At 34.3% G+C, this 20,586-nt stretch overlaps 1 protein-coding gene across 1 annotated transcript; it reads right to left on the bottom strand.

The window, feature by feature from the left end:
- Positions 1 to 390: 390 nt before the first annotated feature.
- LOC123552086 (adhesion G protein-coupled receptor L3-like) lies at positions 391 to 20,411 on the bottom strand. The gene is made up of 14 exons (XM_053542261.1): positions 20,335 to 20,411; positions 19,570 to 19,696; positions 19,151 to 19,194; positions 18,577 to 18,700; positions 17,967 to 18,070; positions 17,499 to 17,601; positions 16,858 to 17,008; positions 14,978 to 15,047; positions 14,429 to 14,495; positions 5,495 to 5,580; positions 4,079 to 4,205; positions 2,183 to 2,224; positions 1,846 to 1,914; positions 391 to 483 (listed from the first exon to the last, which is right to left on the bottom strand). Exons 1-14 carry the CDS (start codon positions 20,409 to 20,411, stop codon positions 391 to 393), a joined length of 1,284 nt encoding a protein of 427 aa, XP_053398236.1.
- Positions 20,412 to 20,586: the final 175 nt, after the last annotated feature.

The following is a 20,586-nucleotide window of genomic DNA, read 5'->3' as shown; positions in this document are numbered from 1 at the left end:
AATAATCTTAACCATATCCATTCAGAAGTTTTCATGGCTTTTTTTCATGAACAAGTATTAATTAGATCCTGTATCGTACTGCTTTTACTGTTTAGTACTTGAAGTACATGTTTATTTCAGTAACACTGGGAATTTTACCTTATCTTTCCAAGCATTCTTCATATCATGTGCAAACTCTTCACTGTCAACACAAGCTTTACCAGTATCTAAAACCATATAATATTAATACTTTAGTATACAACAGGAGAAGCAAACCCTTCCAAGTTATATTCACTATCGATAAATTAATTACATATATTAGAAATAAAGCTTACCTTCTACACAGTTTTTAATCTAATTAACTATTCATTTGTATATGTTACAAGCGCTATCAAAGGTATCAAAGCAATGTCAGATATCTAAATAATACAGTCGTAACACTAGCATATAAAAGAGTTTACCTCTAAGGTTCTTTGGCTTCCTCTCTTCCTTAGATGTACTTCTCTGTTAAACGAATGAAAGTTCTGTTTTTATTCAAAAGTTGACTTGTTAAATAAATTTAAAAAATCCAAAAAACAGTGATTTGCCGTTGAATAAAATAATTGTTTTTGCGTTCAGATGCCGAGGAGTTATATATTAATTTACGACTGAATAACAATCTAAAGATGTTGGAGAGCAACGCTTAACCATTGTCAGTAATAAAGTTAAACTAATGAAGGCATAGACATCATTATCATTCATGATTATACCATTATACCAGATTGTATAGCGCCCTTTTCATTATAAACTCGTAATATAGCGCAGAGGCAGCCACTCAGGGCGCCAAATGCATCATCTACTAGTATAGACACAGAGGAGATAGAGAGAGAAATCCTCTTAGATACAGGCATGTCCGGCTAACTTAGCCTATCTCTTTGTGAATAGACAGTCTGGTTCTTTAACGTGCCCCGATACACGCGAAGCCGTCTTTCCTGTGAAGAGCCAGTACTGGTCCCTTAGGTAGGTGTGAGACACTCAAGAGCATTTCAGAAATTTCCAGTGCCTGGACCGGGATTCGAACCCTGGACGTCTGCTGAAATAGGGGCATAACTTTGTAGAAAGGAAAACAGAGTTATTGCATCTGTGCTTTATATGTGATATCACCACAGTCAACAAGTGTGTGTACGGAACCAGTGCAATGCACATCATTATATATCGTCACAGTAAACAAGTGTGTTAAGTTTCCAACCATTCTCATAACTGGATACGGAGATGATACCAGCTTACAAACAAAACGTAACAAAAATGCTAAGTAAAAAAAGGGACATAACCTTGTTAAAACGCAAAATACAATAAAGAAACCTATGCATTGCAAGTCATATTATCACAGTGAACAAGTGTGTGAAGTTTCAATCCATCCAAATCCATTCAACTTTGTGGACACTTAGACCAGCATACATTCAAAGCGTAACTATCTTTGAATAGCTGAGCAATGATCTTATTCAAGAGAAAATCACAGTCTGGAATATATAACTTCATTTCTACCAAGGACAGTTATCTACAACCTCAACTACATCCAACAATTACTTGCTTGTTTTGTGTGGTCTGACGCTTTGACGTTATCATTGTATTAGTGATTTTATTGCATAACAACACAAAGTTTCAGTCTTGTTTGCTTAATAAGAATATAAATCGGATCGTGTTAGAATTAAACGAAAAATTAAATTAAACTATAGACTTCTCTCCACAAGTGTCATTTAGTGTTGTAACAGTAATTTCATTGCAATACTAGTAACACTGAACGGTCTCAGTGCTTCTAAAATTGGCCAGTTTTAAAACCTCTGTTTACACTTAAGACTAGGGCATCAAAATATCTATGTCACTTACAAATGTGGACTTTAACGTTTCTTTTGCGGACGACCTCCTTCTTTCCCGAAGCATCAAAGCCTTTTTGACCTGTAATTTGCAGATGAACTAAGCAATAAGCTGAGATGGAATAAAACTTTAGTTCAAAGGTTTTGAAGTTATGCATCTAAGTATCTTAGAAAATGCTTAAATCATGCGTTTTACTTTCAGATATTTTGTTTTTCGTTTATAATGACGAACATGTTTTCTTTGTTCATATACAATACCGAAACAATTCGAACATCAGCGCACAGAAATAATCTAACATATAGTTTTCTAAAATATACATTTAAAGGTTAAAAAGATTCATGACACATACCTGAGGATTGAGGAGGCAGTGAAATAAAAAGATAAAAAGTCCCTGAAAATATAAACATAATTTGTTGGCATTGTCATTTAGCGTTGCGACGTTTATAACATGTAGACAGAAAATTATGTTACCATATCCCCTGTTTGAGTGTTTCAGTAAGACAATTCTAATTGTGATCATCTTGTGTATTCAGTGGTGTATTTTTACTTTTTTTATTTTAACTATTTCAAGACTTTATAAGTAACAGAAAGTTAGCAAATATACACTGACATATGATATCCTGTTTTATTAGAAAGTCTAAAATCGAAAAAAGTTGCATGTTGGAAGCCGACTCAACTTGAATTAGGGGCTACGTGAGTTTTTCTGTAAGTCTGTTGAAGTACCTAATGAGAAGTCAATTTATCATGTTAAAGAGAACGGTTATTTAAAATAGTTCTAAACTGAAACGTTCATACGGAGTTTCCTCTTGAGGTACGGGCAAGAGGCCAAGTGCGGTCTTTATTTGACAAATAATAAAAGCTATGAACACTAAACAATTTAACAATCCTGCATACGCACAATTAAACTTAGAAAAATGATCGCTTTTGTGATATTTGTTTTGATCCCTCCTGGTGGTATCGGAGAAGTTGCCTGGACAAGGTAAAACACAACAAATCAATAGCCACAACTCCACTGAAAATCGCTGAACCGGAACATGCCGATTATATGCACAATGCGGGTTTGCAAGGAACTCCTGTAAGGTTTTGTGGCAATGCGCTCAATTATACCAATTATATAAGAGAAGTGGCCAAAACATCAAAAAACATGATGGATCAAGAGCCATAATTATGCGAATAGAAGTATCTTTACAATGTAGATTTTCATGAAACACATCATAGTTATAAATAAAACAAATGGACTATGATATTGTAAAATAAAATACGTAGGTCAATGTGCTAAAGCTTGTTTCTGAGATATTTAATTAAAGAGATACCAGCATTTCAAGCTGATTTTTGGAGACAATTTGCACTTTTTCAACGTTACTCCATTATTGTCGGTTTATCAAACGTACCGAGCTACCTTAAGCACGTGTTCGAAACACACTGACGAGCTGCTACGTAATATCTAATTATATTGAAACTGCAGTAATGACATAAAGATATATTATAATATTGCGCAAGATATGATGTAATGGTGCTTAACATACAACGTCGTGAAGCCGTTCAATTCCGTTTATTTCTAGCATTTTTTCTTTTAAAAAATGACGCCAACTTATTTTTAGATTGTCTAATTTTGAAAAAAATCTCTGAGATATTATCGTCACTTGATCGAGGGATGCTCTTGTTAAATTTTTGTCTTAAAAATGCAATATGGAGAATGATAAATTCTTTACTGTGAAATAAGAACTTTGATCACATTTATAACTATTAGCATAAAAGCTATTATGAAAAGATATCAAACTCTCAGTTTCTTCCATTTATTCTACATCTACTGTAAAGTCTGTCTTCTGTTCTATGCTTTTTTTTTTGGTTTTGATTACATATTTCATCAAGTACGAAAAAATAATTTATCACATGAAAAAAATGCCTGATTTTCTGTAAAAGTGACGAAATGTGAAATAACGTTCGCACTGACTTTGTACGATGGTTTTGTGAAACAGACCTTGAGGACGTTTCTTACGTTTTGCGTACGGAGTATCTTGCGAACTTCGTACGAAAAAATTATGTGAAACAGACCCCTGGTCAGTATAATAGGTGGAAGACTTTTTAAATGATTGTTGCATTATTGTATGACTTTTATTTTTCGTAGTGTGTGTCCCGATGTTATACAGTTATGCCAAGAGACATGTGTCATAGTGAAAAATTTGTAAGGTATCAGTAGCACAGTAAACAGTTTGATAAAACTCTATGTCTAAACTGTAACTACCTGCAGTCCATTTAATACTGCGAAGATATACTGAATGAAATAGAAGCTGTCGTTGATATAGAATATTCCAATAAGCCATGACACACCCAGCACTGGAACCAGCACGCACAATGATCGAAAACTTGTTCTGTAAAAGAAATGATTACAAAATATTAGCTTGTCGCAGCTAAAACTTTTTATACGCACAACGCTAGTCGAATTTTCATACCTGTGGTCGGTTTTGATGAAAATGTTTAAGTCTGAACATTTACTAGTAAGTTTTTGTTTCGACTCTACTGAATGTGAAATAACATTTCCGAAATAAAATGAGCATATCGTTAGCATTTAAATGTAATCTTATATAATAATAATTAGATTATATAATCTAATATTACTTTTTTGTTAGACATAAATCATGAGCAAACTAAACACCAATAACAACAAATATTACATTAAGTTTTAAAGCTGCCATTACCGAATTACTTATGAATCCGTGTATGTTGCGGAAATGGATATTCTATGTTTAATTAGTCGTTGATATTTCAAGCCCGTCTTTAATGCCAGATGGGCGCAAATATTGATCAAGATAAACAGGCATAACTTATTAAGAGTTGTTTTTAAAACACATATGCACCCCATGGTGATTTATTAGAGGAAAACGGGTACGTTTGAACGCTTTAACCTTGACTTTTACACTAAAACCGTTTCCAGTTTCGAAATCATTTTGACCTTTGACCTACCGAGCTTTAAAATTAAAGTGTTCATATAATGCCCACATGCAATATTTTTGTGATTTTAGAAGACAAAACGCCAAAGCGTTCTTCAGTTATTGAGCAGAAAATGCTTCAGAAAATGCTTTCTTTCTCTATGTCACTGTGGCCTTTGGCTTACTTACCTCCAAAATCGTACAAAACTTCTATCGAACACAAGTAATCATTCTATGAAGTTTGATGAATGTACGCCAAAGCATACTTTACCTACTGAGCAGATACTGGTTTTAGTATAGAGGTAACTGTGACCATGACCTTTGACTAATTAACTCACAAAACAATAGGGGTCGATTAATGCCCAAAGGCAATTATTCTATTAGGTGTAATGACTATAGGTTAAAACGTTCTTAAGTTATTGACTTGAAACCATTAAACCATTTTCAGTATCGAGGTCATTGTGACGTTGCCATTCTGACTACAAAAGCAATAGGGATCGTTTACATACCAGACCACAGGAAATCATGCTAAGAAGTTTGATAAGTGTAGACCTAATCCTTCTTTAGTTATTGATTGGAATTCAAAGGGTCTACAGAACGACAGACTGAATGACCGACCGACAGACAAACAATGAACAAAACAACATACCCAGCCTCTTCGAATAGGGGTGCATAGTATTTATTCTAAAACATTTTAATACTGGAAAAAGATAATAACTCAGATTATTTACTTGATTTTCTCCGATGCCGTCTTTGTCTCCGTAGACTTTGTCTGGAACATTACACGCATATCAATGATAAGACATATACCATTGAACTGAAAAAAATAATGCAAGAAATGAGATGCATGAAAACGAACAAAAAATGGATGGACCAGTTTCAACTAAAATAGAGATGTAGTTAGACCCATTTTGACCAGTATTACACAAGCAAAAAGCAAGCGAGTCATAACTCAGCAACCTATACACTCTTACTATACGTTGTGAAATGTATGACGTTTAATGAGGATACAATTCATTCAGAAAACTATTTAAGGTGGAATGCGCCCCAAATTTTTTGGCCGAATATAGTCCTGAAATCTATACTGTACAAAATTCAGGATATATGCGATTGAGTTCCGGTTTTACTTTTTCGCCATATTGTTCGTGTTTTTTGCTATTGTGTCACAAACATGGCCCCTGACGTCACTTTTCGTGCAATGCCGAGTTCCGAGTGTTTTCGGCATTTTTCCTTTCCTGCGCTCTGAATGTCATATAAATGAAAATTACAAAATAATGTTCATTTTGCAAACAGAAAATACTACTCAATGGTATAAAATTCAGTGAAATGAAATTGACGCTTAGAACGTCAGTGATGATTTTGTGACGTCAGAACGGAAAAAATCACACCAAGTTTTGCTAAAAATTTTGCCTTAAAATTCAGTTTATTAAAAATCGGCTCGATAAAAAAACGTATGATTTTGGTATGTTGTATCGCAATGTGAGTACGTCTAGTAGACATATAAATACTTTGGGGTCACCGACTTTATTTTTTCGCAATATAACAAAACTTTACCCTCACCCCCACATGGTTTGTGGCTATATGACGTTAGAGTAAACAAGAATGTGTTTCAACCTACACAACTCAGTTCGTGTTTAAAACGAGATGTATTTATTATAAGAAATTTTTACAATATATTCGATCTCAACTTCAGATGCCATGTACTAGTGAAAGGAAACACCTTTGACAAAATGTTTATATTGTACAATTGTCCTTAAGTATTTGACCTGACACTCATCAATCTTCGCTGATATTTTCGGACGTTTTCGTTACTTTACGCAATATTGTATCCTGAAAAGATCTATAATTACACAAATAACCTTTATAGTTATCCGTCTGACTTCCACGCACGTTACCACGGGTACGAAATTACCGCAGACCATTTTTTAAATTCAATAAAATGAAGTGTTACCGTATTTGCTTTTATTCTTACAATGTCTTTTGCAACGATTTTCACGAAATCTAATTGTTTTCTCTTGTAGTATATATTTTCGGGAGTAATTTATCTTTTTATCTAAGATACCTTTAAAGATTTTATTCGACACTTACTACAAAATATCTTGAATACAAGTATATTTCTTTTTAATAAATGAACCATAAAAATAAATAGATAAGTGTATTAATTTTCCGGCTTGTAAAATTTGTAGTGAAATTTGAAAAAAAAAAAAGATGTTAGACTGAGGATAACAACCCACAACTCCGAGATTGATGGCTAATCGTTTTGTCCCCGCAGCTACTTGCACATGCGATATTTTTCAAATCATAAAGAATACTTACGCAGTAGTTATTTCTCTACTGAGGGTCAGGTCAATACTTATGGACAATATATCCACCTTTTACTATCCATTTGTTATTCCTATTGATAGTTTCAAAAAGCAAATTCGAAGCTTGAAGAATAGATGTCTTTTCTGTTACTAATCTTCTCAGTCTAATGCAAAATGCTAACTTAGCTTTGTAAAAAAAAGCTAATAAGCGGTCAGTTCATGATTTAATTTCGTGAAAATAGGTACTTAAACATGTTTTAAACATTTAGAAATTTCATTCATATGCTATTTTATGATATGAGGGATTGCCTGATTTTACCAGAAATATTTATCGACGCATGTCGGACATTTGCTCCATTTCACATGTATAATCAGTACGAAAATAGTATACCAGATCCTCTATCTGATATGAAATTAATATTTTACCAATTTAGACATCAATTTCCACATCTCATTCGTGCGAGATTACGAGTTGAGAGAAGAGTCTGTTCTATACGCATAATGCTGAGCAACTGGTATTTTTTTTATATCCTTGGTAAACGACTAGCGATCAAAGTCCCGACCTTCCGCACGAGGGAGACAAAGAGACAAAGACAGTGAGGTCATAGTAAGGCAGAGTAGCTAGTCCAGCGAACAGACTTTATTCTTAAAAACAAAGATCTTCAGATGGTTATAAAGTATTGCTGCTGGTCAGACGCAGAGAATCTATTCTTGAGACAGTGTCTTTTTATTACAATCAAGCACAACGGCTGCTCCGATGCAAGTAATTTATTTTTTAGCGGGAACCTTCTGATCAAGAGCAGTTACAAGCTCTTAATAATGAATACTAGAAAATATTCAGTCATAAAACACTCACTAGTTGCAGCTTTCAGATTTAAGAAGTACGGAACAAGTAAAAGCCATATCTGTTCCTCCGGATGCCCTGGGTATAGATGTAGAAACTGTAGTTCCGTGTTCACAATGTGAACACTTGAATTTAAATAATTTTAAGTCATATCAAGGAATCAACACACATAATACATGTTGATTAACCAATGATCAAAAGTCTTTTTCGATAATACTAGTATCCATAGATGCGAAATGTCGTTTACAAAATTTACACCCTTTATCAAATATCTCATTAAGATATTTCATATCTACAACTCTTCTTTTCGGAACATGTCCGTAATCACCTGAATGTTATGACATGTTTTAAAAAAAATCGACTTTTTCTTTAACACTTTTTTTAGCAAATCTCACCATATGTCTCTCAATACTTTCATGTTGATTCATTTCATCAATTCATTTCGAATTTACCGTTAATACATGCAGCCTCGCATATTCTTTAGATTATTTTGTTTAAAAAATGACGATTAAACGCGTCATTTCTTAATGGGGTAGGGTAAAATATCGTCAAATATTGAAAAATTAAAGTAGGTGACCTCAAAGTATTTATGTGTCTACTAGACGTACACACACTGCGAAACAACATACCAAAATTTTATGGTTTTTTATCGAGTCAATTTTTCATAAACTGGATTTTAAGGCAAAATTTGTAACAAAACTTGATGTGAGTTTTTCCGTTCTGACGTCACAATATCGTCTCTCACGTCCTAGGCGTAAATCTTAATTCGCTGAATTTCATACCATTAAGTAGCATTTTCTGAATGCAAAGTGACAATTATTTTGTATAAATCATTGATATGACATTCAGAGCGCAGGAAAGGAAAAATGCCGAAAGCTCCCGAAACTGGGAGTTACACGAAAAGTGACGTCAGGGGCCATGTTTGTGACACAATAGCAAAAAACACGAACAATATGGCGACAAAGTAAAACCAGAGCTCAATCGCATATATCTTGAATTTTGTACAGTATAAATTTCAGGACAAAATTCGGCAAAAAAATTTGGGGCGCATTCCACCTTAAGCAAAATAGAAATAAAACATCAACAAGATTCAGCAACATATTCAAAGTGAAAATAAGGAGAAATTTAATTTTTATTCTACTGATGGCACCAAAACTGACAGCGAACGAAAAACAGTAAAATTAATATAAAGGACAAGATTCACTTAAGCCTTTAACTATATAACTTTGAAAGTATATTCATGAATTTTCAGTTTTTTTCCTGAATTGTCAGCTATTTTCTGAATTGCCAGTATGTCCCTAAATTGTCAGTTTATTTCTGAATTGCCTGTATGCTTCTGAATTGCCAGTATTATACATGTACTTAGCTTTCAGTATGTTCATTTACCAGTATGTTTCGGAATTACCAATATGTTCCTGAATTACCAGTATGACCCTTACTTGCAAGTATGTTTCGGAATAACCAGTATGTTTCTGAATTGTCAGTATGTTTTTGAATTGTCAGTATGTTTCTGAAATGCCATTGTGTTTCTGAATTGCCAGTATGATTCTGAATCGCTGGAATCATCCACCAATATTAGTATGTTTCTGAATTGTCAGTATGTTCCTGACTTGCTACTTGCCAGTATGATTATGACTTGCCAGTATTTACATGACTTGCCAGTAAGTTTCAAAATTGCCAGTATGTTTCTTACTTGCCAGTATGATCCCGAATAGCAAGTATAATCTTGAATTGTTAGTATGTTCCTGAATAACAATTTTTTCCTGAATTGTCAGTATGATTTAGAATTGCCTATATTTTCCTGAACTGTCAGTATGTTTTTGAACTGATAGCGTAATTCCGACCTGTCAGTTGTCCCTTACTAACTACTTTTTACCAGTTTCTCTGCAATGCATGTGTGTCTCTTACTTACAACGAGATACTGATAACGTAATTGGATAGTGAACACACGTATATCGCCTCGCGGTGCAAAAATGGAATAAGATATGTTTTTTGATTTTTTGTGAGGACTGACATTACCGTATAATGAGTTCAAAAACAAGGATTAAACACAAAAATGGAAAAGTGGTAGCGCGAATTTGTAGACGTTAGCAAGGTGTATAGAACTAGAGGTTCGTCAGTGAAGTCGTCATCAGATTGTCCCAGCAAACCTGTAAGTGAACGTTTGAGCGTATCAAACAGTTTTCGATGATAGACATTTAGAAAATATAGAGGCCTCTTCATCATCTAGCCACGTCACCCACGGATAATCAGACGATGTCGTCTGTGTCTGCATATGATGTACGTCTTCGTCTTCGCTTCGTCTGGAGGTGATACTCAGAAGAATACACCATCAAACAGTGTGCAATGGCTATGGAATTAACATATTGGATTTTTGTAAAGTGACAGGTATACGAATTGCCAACGGGCGTTTTAGAAACACTGATTCATTTACCTTCTACGAACCGTATATATTGTTGATACCGTTAGATTTTCATGTAATCAATGCTCTTGAAATATTGCCTTTTTACACTTTTAGCGACCTTGCAGTTTTGCAAGTCAGTATTAGCGGCATTGAGCCGTGTCGCGCAGTTGAAAACTTGCGGGATTTCGATACTTGCACTTACTATAAATGGGAAGCCGCAATCGGAATTCATTCAGAAATAATATTATTGGAAGATTAGATGATTTAAATTGAACTATTTTTATGAATCTCTAGATACTGATACATCTGTAAATCGATTTTCGCAGATAATATTTGACACGGCAGATCCGTTTTTCAAAAAATATACAATCGGATAGGGGTGCAAGTTAGTCGTATTCCGCACACGGGGTCTCGTAAAACATAATGAGTGTGGGTATCGTGATAACCCCCTCTTAGAAGACGTCAATTATTTATGTGTCGTGTTTGATTAAATTGGATCGTTTGTTCTTCATAACCAACACATCGTTGGAAACTGCTAAAAGCGATGAATCTTTACTAAGCAATATTAACCAGTTTGAGCTAAGTCCGTTCTTATCTATTATTATTATTATTATTATTGTTATACCAGATTTGTTGAGCGCCCTTTCCATATGGAATAAACGTTCAAGGGCGCTTTACAATTAAACATGTGACATATCGCAGATATGCAGGAAAATAACAAGACATGACATATGCAATCATAAAACTGAAACTGAATAATTTGATTAAACGCCTTTTTTATAAATGATATATTCAAGGGTGTTGTACATAATAATAAACAAGAGGGTCATGATGACCCTGGATCGCTCACCTGAGTAATATGAGCTACATGTTTCAAATGTCAAAATGATGATAAAATATTAAGAAAGTCAGTAGGTCACATTCATGGTCAATGAAATTCAGTTTTACGATTTGTGTGCAAAACTGTATGTCATCAAAATTTCAAGGCTGTATCTTAAAAAACAAGAAAGTAGGTCAGTAGGTCAAGGTCACAGTCAAGTGACATCATATTACTTTGGGTCATCAGGTAATTATAATTAAACAGTCTTGGAAATAGGATCAGATGATTTTTTAAAGTATTTTTCCTATATAACTCACATAATAACTAAGTGAACCCACGGCGGGGCCTCTTTAAACCCCAGGGGCATAATATGAATAATTTTGGTAGAGGACTCCTAGACAATGCATCATACCAAATATCAAAAGCCTAGGTCGTATGGTTTCAAACAAGAAGATTTTTAAAGCTTTTTCCTATATAAGTCTATATAAAACTTGGGACCCCCAGGGCAGGGCCTCTTTTCACCCAGTCCCAACGGGTACAATTTGAACAATTTTGGTTGAGGACCATAAGACAATGCTACAAACTAAATATCAAAGGTCTAAGTGTTGTGGTTTCAGACAAGAAGATTTTTAAACTTTTATTCCTATATAAGTCGTTGTAAAATTAGGGATCCCCAGGGCGGGGCCATAGGGGGATAATGTGAACAATCTTGGTAGAGGACCACTAGATGATGCTACTTACCAAATATCAAAGCCCTAGGCCATGTGGTTTTGTACAAGACGATTTTCAAAGTTTTCCCTATATAAGTCTATATAAACAATGTGACCCCCCGGGGCGGGGCCATATTTGACCTTAGGGGGATAATTTGAACAATTTTAGTAGAGGACCACTAGATGATGCTACACACCAGATATCAAAGCCCTAGGTCCTGTGGTTTTGGACAAGAAGATTTTTAAATGTTTCCTTTCGTTTGCCATGGCAACCAGAGTTCTGCATGGAATTCAATTCTTTGAATAATTTTGAAAGGGGACCATCCAAGGATCATTCCTGTGAAGTTTGGTGTAATTGTGCCCAGTGGTTTTCAATAAGAAGATTTTTTTAGAAATTGTTGACGGACGACGCACGACTGACGACGCACGATTGACGACGGACGACGGACATCAAGAAATCTCAATAGCTCACCTTGTCACTTCGTGACAGGTGAGCTAAAAATAATAGTTATTACAACAATATCAATAATGACAATGATAATAATTACAGCCTTATTGTAACAAACAGCCATGACCGCACCCCTCCCCTTGAGGTCGCTTTACCCCTATTACCAATACCAGTGCTTAAAGCATCTGGTACGCCCAGACGGGCTGCATATAGAGGTTCAACCCCTCGGTTAATGGTGCCATCGGATATTGTATTAGATAGAAATACCACACACCTTAAGTGAACCTCAAGTCTTGCAAAAAACACACACATAGAACATCATAACCCTTTAAATGTGACATGATGAAATAAAAGATGAATTGCCAATTTAGTTAATTACATGATGAATTGTACAGTTAAGAGATCTTCGTCAGCGGCGAATGACTCGCCGTAGTTCTGTATAACAAAAATAACAATGGCATATTTATTATGGGTAGAAACAGTCACAGTTGGTATCAATGTGTTGTACAAAATTTTGAAAAGGTGTGTTTTGAGAGCTCTTTTGAATGGATTAAGTGATGAATCTTTTCTGAGATTGTCAGGGAGAGAGTTCCATAGTTTTGCGGCGGCAACTCTGAAACTTCTATGCAACAATTATTTAATGCATTTGTTGGGTCTATCTTAAATTATGCTTGTCCAATTTGGGGGTTTCCAAATGCGAAGGATCTAGAACGCGTACATCTCAGCTTATGTACAACAATTTTGGAAGTTCGCAAAGCAATAGTAAAATTTTCTTGCCTTTATTTAAACAAGGACTCAAGACTGTTTTGTATAGCAGTGTCGCGCCAGTTTACAATCCAACAGCGTTTTGAACTGTCTATATGTTTACGTTAAAGACGACTTTGTTCCATGTGAATATCTACATTTCATAAAGTCCAAATCTTTACGTCAGTCATTGACGAGATTGCGTGTTTCAGCGTATAAGTTATCTACCGGGAGGCATGGCAGAAATCGAATTAAAAGAGCTGATAGACTTTGCCAGCTTTGTGGGTCAAGTGACATCGCAATCTGACTAAAGTACATCTCCTATTACGCTACGCTTAGGATCTGAACACGAGCTATTGATAGCCTCGTTCTGACGACCCTGTCGTTAGCCCGTCAAGAGCTAACTTACAACATTCTGCAAGCTTAAAAAGTCTTGGTTTTTTTATATCTACAATTTTTATGTCGTAAGATGTCAGATAGCCGGTTAGCTCAGGCGGTAGGGCACTTGCTCTGTAAGCGAGGGGTCCCAGGTTCGAGCCCTGTACTGACTGCACATTTTTCTTACTCTCTGACATTCGAACTAGTCGTCCGATTGGTTCAAATAAAAATAGATTTGCGGAAATAAGAATAGCAATACTGGAAATCCAAAATATACAGAAGACGAATGTGAATGGATCATTCTCAGATCTTCGTTTAGAAGATCAAGTACTTTAGTCAGATTGGTGACATCGGGGACGAGTACTTTTTCTGTCAATCCGTATTTTTACAGACGTCCTGGTATGCATAAGTTCATACAATTACTGAATATAGGAAATAAGGTTAACACTAGAAATCTTGCAAGATATGTTTTCCAACGAAACATGTTGCTGTAATGCACGTTTTGCACAATTGGGCTAATGTTGTAAGGTGATAGTAAATGATAGTGTTATATGATAACACGTGTCGGCCGTGAACTTGTTTTTCATACTTTCATACTTTTCATACATACTATTCATCCATTTTACAGCAACTTCCGGATCTTTTAACTTTCCCGTTCATTCTCCGAAGATTTTCACTGAAACGTTTGCATTCAGTAGAAAGTCTATCAGCAATTGTTCAATAAATTATGCGGCTATAATAATATTTTCTTTATTGCTAGTGTTTACAATCTCTCTATCTAGCATAGTATTTCCAATTACGTTGACCATGTAGATTGTATATTTTGTTTACCTTGTGTAAAAGTTGGGAATATACTTCTGCTCTGTTTCTGTTCATTAAATACTAGTAAGAGATATTCAAGTACAAAAATGGCTCATACTAACGAGGTCAAATGACCAATAGCCACGAAGTCAAATAAAACTTATTTTTGAAACCATATATAACAGGAAAATACGTTTTGTTATGCATACTCACGGTGATAATAACTAAAGCTGGTCCAACGAAAGCCCAGATTAGACCATTATCAGCAGTCAGCCAACAACTGTTAACAAGAAACAAATATTTCAATTATACTAGTAATCATATTCAAAAATGGATTTGTATGTTTGTGACTTACGGTTACAGATGTTTTGAATGTCCGACAAGAAAATAACGCTACTATATGTTGTTAAAGTAATTAGTTATGTTCGGTTACATTATTTGTTTTACAGGATGAAATTCCATTCAAATCTAATTTTTACTAAAGATACTTTTAGAGTAATAAGCCAAAATACCACTTAAGCCGTGACTTCAAATTTTTGCTAGAATCAAATGTCCTAGCTTCAAGTTTCCAAAAAGGGAAACTTTAAAAAGTTCACAGTTTTATGACAGATAATTGCATTTATTTAGTCGATAATTTCAAAGATATTTGGATTTTTTTCACGTCACAACATTAATATTTGTTATGTTACAATCTAACAATTATTTTATCCAGTATCGTTCGTTCAGGTAGGAAATATTTGTAATCAATTGTTAATGTCTTACAAATTTTCGTTTCCGTAGCCTTCTAGTTTGGAAACACCGAGAGATATTCCAACAATTACTGCTGGAATCACTGAAAACAATTACAAAATAAACCAATATTCACACCAGTCTTTTGAAATATGTTATGAAATCGTTAAACGCGTAAAACTTAGATTAAAATGAACTATAGATGAAACGCCATTACTCCAGTGTTTATTTCATTATGTTGTATTTAACAGTGACGGCACATTTATGATAAAACATTTTACCATTTTTGTAAATATTTTATATAGATATAAAGGTAAGATCATTTCGCTGGTTGACCTTTCTCATTATCGAAATATTGTCAGATATTTTTTGTCAATTAAACCAAATTAACGAGTTGGTTTTTACTAAATATTGTATATTAATATTGAAAATAGTTTTCCTTCCATACAAGAAAAGAAATGTGCTTTATATTTGATTTCTTTGGGTTAAGAGTTACACAGACACAATTCCGGTCATGTGAGAACTTTCCCAACATTGACCCAACTTTGTTTTCAGGCACGGACGGGAACCTAGTTTGAGCAATCAACCTTCTGTAAGCCAGTAGAATGGTCTCATCACATGAAGAACTCTACACACCAAGCGGGTTTGCGAACTCACATTGGTGAGAGGCAAGAGATTCAAAGTCAATGACCTTAACCACTCAGTAACGAATGTCCCCGACATATGTAACTAATATTGTTATGAAATCTTAATTTAGTTTAAAACGGAAATATGTATTAAAATCATAGGTATACTGGCTTGATCATGAATTATCTGCCCTTCAACGTCGATTTTTCGACTTTCAAGGGCAGATAATTCATTTATTTATTTTATTTTATTTGGGTTTTACGGCGCACCAACACAGTATAGGTTATATGGCGCCAAACAGGACTACAAATTTTGGTTCCACATCTCATTTACATCGAAATAAAAACATTCATGTTCAAGCCTGGGTACCTATGATTTTTAATACATATTTCCGTTTTAAACTTGATTCTCAGTCAGTACACAAAGTTTAAAGAAAATCTGCCCGTAGGAAAATTTTTGACCTATATACATAGAGGCAACTGTCCCATTTACCCTTAACAGGAGGTGAAACTTGGGTGTATATGTTTGAACTTAAAAGAAGATCTGGCAAAAATCAATGGAGGAGAAAAAATATAAAAAAAACCCCCGCCTGGTAGTAGCAAAGCGCCATAAAAGGCCACCATTTTTTATACAGTTTCCTTTCATTCGTGTGGCTCAGTTAAACAGATCCCTTGTCAAACGGAAAATCTATCACTAGCAGTTTCTACAAGAACACATTACTTAATTCTGAAGAAAACGCGCCCCTGTACTGATTTGAAAGGCATTTTCTTACTTCATGACAATGCTCCAGCCCATATAAAAGGTAGTGTCATCATTGACTTTCTTCATAAATACTTCAACACCTACCATATTTTCAAGATTTAAGCCAATGCGACATTTTTCTATTTCCCCACCCCAAGAAAATGTTGTCTTAGCGACGATATTACAGTATAAGTGCCCTTGGAAGCACAATCCATCAGTGCTTGAAACAGATACCAAAGACAAACTACTCTGAGATTGGATATTGCGTCTATAAAAATGCATTTATGTTGAGGGTTGGTATAGGTGTTATGAGAGTAGATTTACTAAGACCCAGTAAGCACCATCGCAGCGGTAAGCATTGGTGTATTTTAAGATATAATGTAAAATTGATAAAACGGTCTTAAAAACTAAAGATTGTAATGGCATTCTGAAATCATATGCAGATGCTTTGCCTAAACAATGAGCCTGACTGAAATGAAAATCTGAATAGACATCTATGGCAAATTGAAATCAAATATGATATACCGATATAAATGAACATTTACCCCAAGCGAGAACAAGCATGATTTTGATTCTTGACTTCGTTTTAAACACATAAAGAACTGTCACAGCTATCTCAATGCCTTCAACCAACATGATACAAAACACAACCAAATAGATATACTGTATAACGGCAGCTATTGCAGCACATGCAGCCTGTGACAAAAATGTATAGCATATTGGTGTGTAGTAATTAAGAATGTTACACACGTGATCAATACAGAAAAATACACAAATACATGCAATCTATAAGTAAACAGATTACAATTTACTAAACTGGTAGTTATCACTATATTGTGATGCAGCCGTTTAGTGAAAAATAAGACTTAACAGAAACGATATTTTTGTAATGTAAAATACACACATGCAATTTATTTAAAAATATTAGTACTCTGTTTATCATGTAGAGAGTTTATACGTGTAGCGATAATGAGCACTCAATCATTATACAACAAATTAACAACACTACTGTTTAAACAATAAACCAGATAAAAGCCAACGAAACAAAAACATGCAATTAGATACGTCATGTCGATAACAAGGCCGCTGACTACATAGTCGTCTTGGTAAAACAGTTATGATATATTGCAAGTAATTGAAAAATGCACGTATACAACATGAAATGCGATGGTTTGAAATAACTTACAGTACTTTCTGTTCTGTCAATCCCAGCCAGAAATATAATGTAGGAGAACAGAAGAGCAACACACAAATTCATCAAAGCTGTGGTGCGATCATTTCGTAAATACCTATGTTTGGAAGTGCACGATAATAAAGATAACGTCAAAACAATCGATGGTTTGTTAATGTTTAAATCAGGAATTTTTATAATGGGCGTTAAAGTTATGTTTTGCAGTATATATAACAATTTTCAAATTAACCTAAAATACGCTTACGTGTTAGTTATTCTATGAATAAATATATAAATGATTCATATTCAGGATTACGTATAAAGCATTATTATCATATTTGCATAGCACGTTCAAGTCTTTACAATACTGAGTAACATAATCAACATATCATGTCTTAGAAAACATGATTCTCTGTCTTTCAAATCTCTAACAACTGTTTATAGTTGTTGAAGAACAACCATTCTAGAGACTAGCATACTTACTTCCACAGACAGAAGTGAAGAACCAGCGTGACAATTAAACATGCAATCGAAATTCCTATACCAACCATAGAAATAATCCGGAGTGCATCGGATGTGGCATCAGCCTGTAGAAGAAGCGATGAATTAGATACTAGAACTAATAATATTATTCCGTCATATTGATAAAACTTATGTAACGTTAATGGTATTTGTTCATTCATATGCATACTTTTACACATTTCTGCTGAATAACTTTCAGTCGTCAAATTACCCTCGAAGCTGGATGATCCCACATAAATGTTTGGCGAAGCATATAGTTTTTGAAAACGATACTGTTCTTTTGTTACGGTAAATAATTATGTTGCCTTAGTGTTAATGAAGTATTAATCCAGAGTTTTATAGCATAAGGGACAGGATGTCGACATTTTTGACTCAAAGTTAAACATACCTCACCATACTCTTTTTGAAAAAAAAACAACACACTTTAAATATTCAAGATATTTCCTTAGAAATTGTCATTTATCAAAAAATAACAAAAATCCATGTATGGTGAATCAAACACTTCAATACAAAATGTTGCCACAGAAAAGTAAGATGCAGAGAGATACCTAAACAATAAAACAGAACATACCTCCTTAAAGGGGCTCATTAAAACAGCAAAGTTAGTGAGATGCTCACACTGGCAGACGGTAAAGTTCTCATTTGTAGTGTTGACTGTACAGCCATCCGTAGACCAGAATCCAGGTCCTGAACCACTACTAACCATTATATAAATATACGGAAGTAAAAACTGGTTAGGAGCATAAAAATATATATTCCCCCTTTTCAAAGATAAGAATTTCAAATTCACAGTTAAAAGTAAGATCAATAGAGTCTGATGGTAGGCTCTTGATTGGACGAGTTTTCACATATTTTTGCTACTTCTTCATAAAGCGATTACTACAATATTCGTAATAGTACCTCTGTGTCCTTTAATTGTCTTAGTAAAATAGTAAATCGTCGAACTATTTCATAATAAAAAAATGCCTGAATGCCTTTTTAAAAGTTTAACAGTCACAATTTGACGTAACTTACGTTGGTGTGACTTAAAACCCAAAGAAAAGCCTATAATATTTACTGAGATATTTTGATTGTTCAATTAGGAGCATAAATCATAATATGTAAACTATTTTATAACACGTCTATATAAAGTTTTATCTACTTACCTTTGAAATGACCAAAATACGCACGTAGGATGGGTGAAATTTTTCTGCAAAAGGGTATAAAAACATAAACAATATAATTGTAAATCCATAAACTTCAAGCAATAAATCAGCATTCTTTATAGCAAACAAAAATATCATATAAACTGTGTTTGTTTCTTTCGGGTTTTACACTCTTTTCGAACAGTAATTTTGTATCATCTAACGGCGGGCAGTTAACCAAACCAGTGTTCATGTGTTCTGTATCAATTATAACCAGTTCTCCGCAAATAACTGTCAGTCCCTCCGTGTGAATCTTATGTGGAGGATGAATTATTTTAGACAACTTGTCATCTATGAAACAGTCGGGGGAACAAAAGTGGCTTTAGAGGATCAAAATAACAACCCCACGATCCATAAAATACACTATAAAAGTATCTTACCGAGTCTTGTTCAAAAGTAAACGTAATTGGAGGGTTTAGTTTCTCTGACACCGGAGGATAAATTGTCAAGGAAAGAATTGGTGAATTAATAACATCTTTCTCTTCCTCTGACTCCACATCATCTGAACTGAAATATTGCATAATATAACACTATAATGATATTTATTTTAATCAGTTATTGTAAACAATCTAACGATATGCGCAAAAATATAATTAAGATATAATCCAATGCATATATTTCACTAAAATAGTTTATCTTCAGATACTAACCTGAAATATAGAAAACTCGCAACAAATGAATTTAACTAGACTCAATACATAAACTTGCTGCGTTAGAAGACCTACATTCTCAATTGATTTGTTGTTTTTTGTTTAGTTTAATGTCACATCGGCATAATTATAGGCCATATGGCAACCTTCCAGCTTTTAATGGTAGAAGAAGACCCCGAGCAAGGTTCGAACACATATAGTTGAGGGACAAGTGATTTGAAGTCAGCGACCTTAACCACATGGTCACGGAGGCCCCAAATGCACAATTAAATGTCATGTATAATAATCATTAGTTGAAAAGGTCCCAGATCTTTTTAGCGGTAGCAAACATTTATACTGTTCATTAGTATGCATGCCATAGATGTGTTCTGTCTTAACCGAAGTACTATTTATACATACGAATATGTTAATTTTATCTTAACATTAATACTATGAGGTAACTTTTTCAAAATTGAACGCGACTTTGATCTCTTTAACTAGAATATATAACCAAACAGGTTCATGACTCCATATCTGCTTCTATTTAACTTCTTTGCCTTCAGCTCCTTCTGTAGATTTATCGAAATAATCATTGTTGTTTTCATTTGAGAATTAGATGCGCTAATAGCGTTAAATTCAAGTCAGTGAAATGCGCGAAAGAAGTGACGTGTTTCCATTAGAAAATATTAGAATTACATCTAAAACGCAAATAATTCAGTAAATACTACTGATTGAAGTGTGATAACTATTTCGGTCATAATCAATGAA

The sequence above is a fragment of the Mercenaria mercenaria genome, chromosome 4, assembly GCF_021730395.1.
Source record: "Mercenaria mercenaria strain notata chromosome 4, MADL_Memer_1, whole genome shotgun sequence".
Classification (NCBI taxonomy): domain Eukaryota; kingdom Metazoa; phylum Mollusca; class Bivalvia; order Venerida; family Veneridae; genus Mercenaria; species Mercenaria mercenaria.
This window is presented reverse-complemented; position numbering and strand designations above follow the sequence as displayed.

Coding starts and splice junctions, on each gene's coding strand:
- LOC123552086 (XM_053542261.1), bottom strand. CDS start 20,411: ATGATTATTTCGATAAATCTACAGAAGGAGCTGAAGGCAAAGAAGTTA. Junction 19,195..19,569: donor TTACTTTTGAACAAGACTCG/GTAAGATACTTT, acceptor ACCCTTTTGCAG/AAAAATTTCACCCATCCTAC. Junction 15,048..16,857: donor CATGCTTGTTCTCGCTTGGG/GTAAATGTTCAT, acceptor AATTGTTTTCAG/TGATTCCAGCAGTAATTGTT.